This window comes from Megalops cyprinoides, chromosome 17, assembly GCF_013368585.1.
Source record: "Megalops cyprinoides isolate fMegCyp1 chromosome 17, fMegCyp1.pri, whole genome shotgun sequence".
NCBI classification, from domain to species: Eukaryota; Metazoa; Chordata; class Actinopteri; order Elopiformes; family Megalopidae; genus Megalops; species Megalops cyprinoides.
In genome coordinates, this window is record NC_050599.1 from 4,905,830 (window position 1) to 4,910,090 (window position 4,261).

Below are 4,261 nucleotides of genomic sequence, written 5' to 3' on the forward strand. Positions count from 1 at the left end.
TCCATCATTTTAATATGAGGTTTTTAAATAGTAACAAAATATAATGAAGGGCTGACGCTCATGCATTTAAATTACAGTGTAATGTAAGAATATGCAATTAATATAAAATATTTAAAGTGTTACATTGAACTGTATTTCTGTATAAAAATAATTCAAATGTACAGATTGTAGTGACTGCAGTTTTTTATAGTATTAGATACACAGTTGTATCCTTGCTTTATATATTGCTCTGGGAGTGAGGGTCTGCTAGGTGACAAACCAAATGTTGATGAATACAAAAACCCAGATGTAACCCGAGCACTCTGGCGCCCCCTGCAGGAGGATGCTGGCGTACGACCGGCGGCTGGAGCCACGGGTGGGCGAGAGGGTGCCCTACGTCATCGTGTACGGGAGGCCCGGGGTGCCCCTGATCCAGCTGGTGCGGCGCCCCATGGAGGTGCTCCAGGACCCCAGCCTCCGGCTCAACGCCACCTACTACATCACCAAGCAGATCCTGCCTCCTCTCGGCCGGGTCTTCACCCTCATCGGGGTGGACGTCTTCAGCTGGTACCAGGAGCTGCCCAGGGTGAGTGCGAAAGCAAGGGGGGGTTACCAGTCCCGGAGGGTGGCTGCACACTCTCCCCGCCCCAGCCAATCACCACACGCCCCCCAGAGGCTTATTTAGAAGGAGATGGTTGCTCTGCTGTTCATTTAACTTTAACTTGAATGGATACATTTATGTCTGGTTGTGCTGGAAATGTGCTGGAAATCGCTCTGGATAAGAGCATCTGCTAAATGCATGTATTGTAAAAGTAATGTTAGATGGAAAATCTGAAGCGCTGTGTACCTCCCTCTTCTTTGCTTGGGTGCCTTTGTGTTTCTGAGTTTATGTATTCACCTGTAGATTGCAGACTTGTCTCATGTTTCCTGTTTTGTAAGTATGTTATATCGAAAGGCAAGGAGTTTAAACTGCCCTGATCTGGCAGCATAAAGCCTCAGAAATGTTTCTGTTCTTTACTGTGGGGCCCAAGAAGACAGTGCTGTAGGACAGATGTGATGCTTGCCGTTTCATGTAGTGCAGGCTCCCCCTGGTGGTCAGCTGTGTGAAGTGACACGCAGGTTCAGCATTAAGGTCTGTATTGCCCATTTTGGGCAGGCCGGCTGCTCTGGAGTGATTAGCATGGGCACCTCGCCCCCTGGGTGGGGAATCAACCCGACAGGAAGGAGAGAGCAGCCAGAAAGCAGCACATGGCAGAAGAATACGTCTCTTTCAACCACCCCTCCCCCCCTCTCTCCCAGGCCTGCTAATGCACGCCCCTGCAAACTTACTAAGACCTTCCTGAATGTTCAAACTGTACGCAAACGGAAACGCTACAGCATATTTTTCACTTTAGGTAAAATTAGCCAGGGGCGTGCATCAGAGTAAAAGGGAAGTTTAAGCCTCGCTTTTTATATTTTGGGTTTTTTTTTCAGTTGTTTTTTCTGTTGAGGAGGGATGGAAGTTTAATAGCTGCTGATGAAACACTAATGCTTTGAGTGAGTCTTCTGATGCCGCAGTCTGACTCTGGCGCGGGCGCTCACTGATCATTCTAATTGCACAAAATGAAGAGCGTGAAGTGGTCTACGAGTGTTCCTCGTATAACGCTTACATCCGACTGATGCGCTGTGGCATTTATAATGCCATCCTTCCGTGTTTTTCATGTCTTCCTGCCTGTCAAACCCCTGCAGCAAAGCCAGAATGCAGCTGCACGACTTGTGTACAACCTCCCTACAAGTAGTCGAGTCCCACCCCTGCTCAAATCACTTCACCGGCTTCCTGTTAATGCTCGCATTAAGTTCAAAACCTTGGTGCTGGCATAGAGGACAGACATAGTGCTTGAATGGTGTTGTGCTCACACTTACTGGTCTGGAATTGTTGTTGGCCTGGTCTGAAACTGTTGCTCATTCAACCTGAATGGATACACTTCTGTTCTGCTGTGCTGGAGGTCACTCAGGATAAGAGCATCTGCTAAATGAATGTGTCAAATCTATTTCCTACTAAACTATAGTAAAGAAAATGTAATCTAATGGTTTAACGCACTCATTATCTCAACCAGCTAGCTTCTACCTTGTCTGGGAGGGTTTCTAATATTGTTGTCTCCTTATGGTTTTTTGCTTGTGTTGTACTCTGCCTCACTTGTAAGTTGCTTTGAATAAAATTATCTGCCAAATGAATAAATGTAAATGTGAATGTAATGTAATGTGGTGTAATGTAATGTGTGTGCGGTTTGTCCCCAGATCCAGAAGGCGTGCTCGGTGGCGGGCGGGGGCGAGGAGGCCGGGAGGAAGGGCACCATCTCGCAGTACTTCACCACGTTGCACTGCCCCGTGTGTGACGAGCTGACCCAGCTGGGTGTGTGCGGGCGGTGCCGAGCGGAGCCCCAGCGCGTGGCCGTCACCCTGCAGCAGGAGATCCGGCAGTGGGAGGCACAGCAGGAGCAGCTCCTCAAGGTAGGGCTCGCGGGCGCCAGTAGGAGGCGCCATTTCACATGTGTCAGAACTTTTACATTGCATTACATTATTGTCATTTAACAGACACTCTTATCTAGAGTGTTCCACTGGGCGGAGTGTTCCACTGCAACACTGGGTGGGAAATCAACAGAAAACACAACACCCATGTACATAGCAGTGTGGTGTAGTGATAAGGAGCAGGGCTTGTGACATGAAGGTTGTCCATTAGGCAAGGTACCTAAGCCAGAATTAGCCAGTGAGAAGGAGGGTAGCGTAGTGGTGAGAAGCAGAGGTCGAAACTGAAGGGTTTCTGGTTCGATTCCCTGCTGGGGGACTGCTGTTGTACCCTTGGGCAATGTACTTGAGTTCACAATTGCCCCAGTAAATATCCAGCTGTATAAACGGATAGCATGTTAGACCTTTAACCCATGTCTTTATATTACAACACATTATTATTGCTGATGCTCTTATCCAGAGCGACTTACAGAGGTTACAGTTTTTACATGTTTTTACAAGTGTTACAAGTTTACTCTCCCCAGTGGCCTTGTGTTTCCTTTCCTGTCCTGACTGACATTATGGGCTGCTCCGCTGCTACACCCCTCACCTGTGGCTGAGAGTGACACCCCCCTCTCTGTCTGCCTGCCCCCCCCCCCCCCCCAGATCTGCAGGAGCTGCAGCGGCGGTGCGGAGCGTCAGGTTCCCTGCGTCTCACTCGACTGCCCCGTCCTCTACAAGCTGTCCCGGGTCACCCGCCAGCTGTCCAAGGGCCCGTACCTCCGGCAGCTCCTGGAGCAGTTCTGACCCATCCCGACCCATCTTGCACGCACAGCAACATTGGTGCTAAATGCTGTTTTTGTGTTTTGGTTTTTTTTTTTTTTTTTAATTCAGCTGCTTTCGTGTGTCATTTCCTTTTTAAATGGTGCTTTGATTATACCCCATCGGTTTGCAATTTGTCACACGAGTATTCGAGCAAGCTGCAGGATGCTGGACTTGGCCTTGCAGTGAAGAGGAGGGAGGCTGTGTTTTTCCCCCCCGGCTTGTGTTGCCCCCCCCCCCATCTTACATCACTGCGTTGTTATTAGCTGCTATTGGTTGTCAGTGAAGCTGCGTTTTCATCAGACAATGAGCTCACAGACCGTCGGGTCTGCACCGTCAAAGAGGATTCTTCAACAACAACTCATTTCATAAGCGCTGTACCATTTTGAAATGCGGGACTTTGAAGTCTTGAACGTTCTTTCTAAGGAGCTCCCTCTGACTCTAAGGTAGACGAATTAAACCACTGTTTAAATTCAAATTTTTTTATATTAAAATAAAGCTCTTTTGTAAATAGAAATCCTTTCCTTGTAAAGTGGCCACTCAATGTGCACCGGCATTTAAAATTGGGGAGGGGGGTTGGGGGGGGGGGGGGGGGGGGGAATAAAAACGGTTCTGACGATAGTGGGGGAGGGGATGAAACGATTTTTATTAATTCTGTTTCAGGGTGCCATGTGTATGTGTTTCCATTCATATTTTCTCTGCCTTGAAAAGGATGTTTTTATTTCTGTACGTTTTCTTCAAAGAATAGTCCTTAAACTCTGAGCCTCCAAGCGCCTGCAGGGGGGGATGGAGGAGCAGAAACGAGTACCTATGTGTCAGAGTTTTTAACTTCTGGGACTGTTGCAATACTGTATTTTGATAATTTATGGCGAGAGTATATATTATTTCCTTGTGCAGGTTTGTTTTTTACACACATTTCTAATGCTTTCTCTATGCTCAGCTTACCTATGTAAAGACTGATTCTATAATTGCCCAA

General features: G+C 47.6%; 1 protein-coding gene across 1 annotated transcript in view; it reads left to right on the forward strand.

Annotated features, from left to right (window-relative positions):
- rev3l (REV3 like, DNA directed polymerase zeta catalytic subunit) overlaps positions 1 to 3,845 on the forward strand; it is a 65,654-nt gene extending 61,809 nt beyond the window's left edge. The window contains exons 30-32 of the mRNA XM_036549284.1: positions 319 to 565; positions 2,257 to 2,469; positions 3,130 to 3,845. Coding sequence (XP_036405177.1) covers positions 319 to 565; positions 2,257 to 2,469; positions 3,130 to 3,270 — 601 coding nt within the window. The 3' untranslated portion in view covers positions 3,271 to 3,845. The remainder of the gene's footprint in view (positions 1 to 318; positions 566 to 2,256; positions 2,470 to 3,129) is intronic.
- Positions 3,846 to 4,261: the final 416 nt, after the last annotated feature.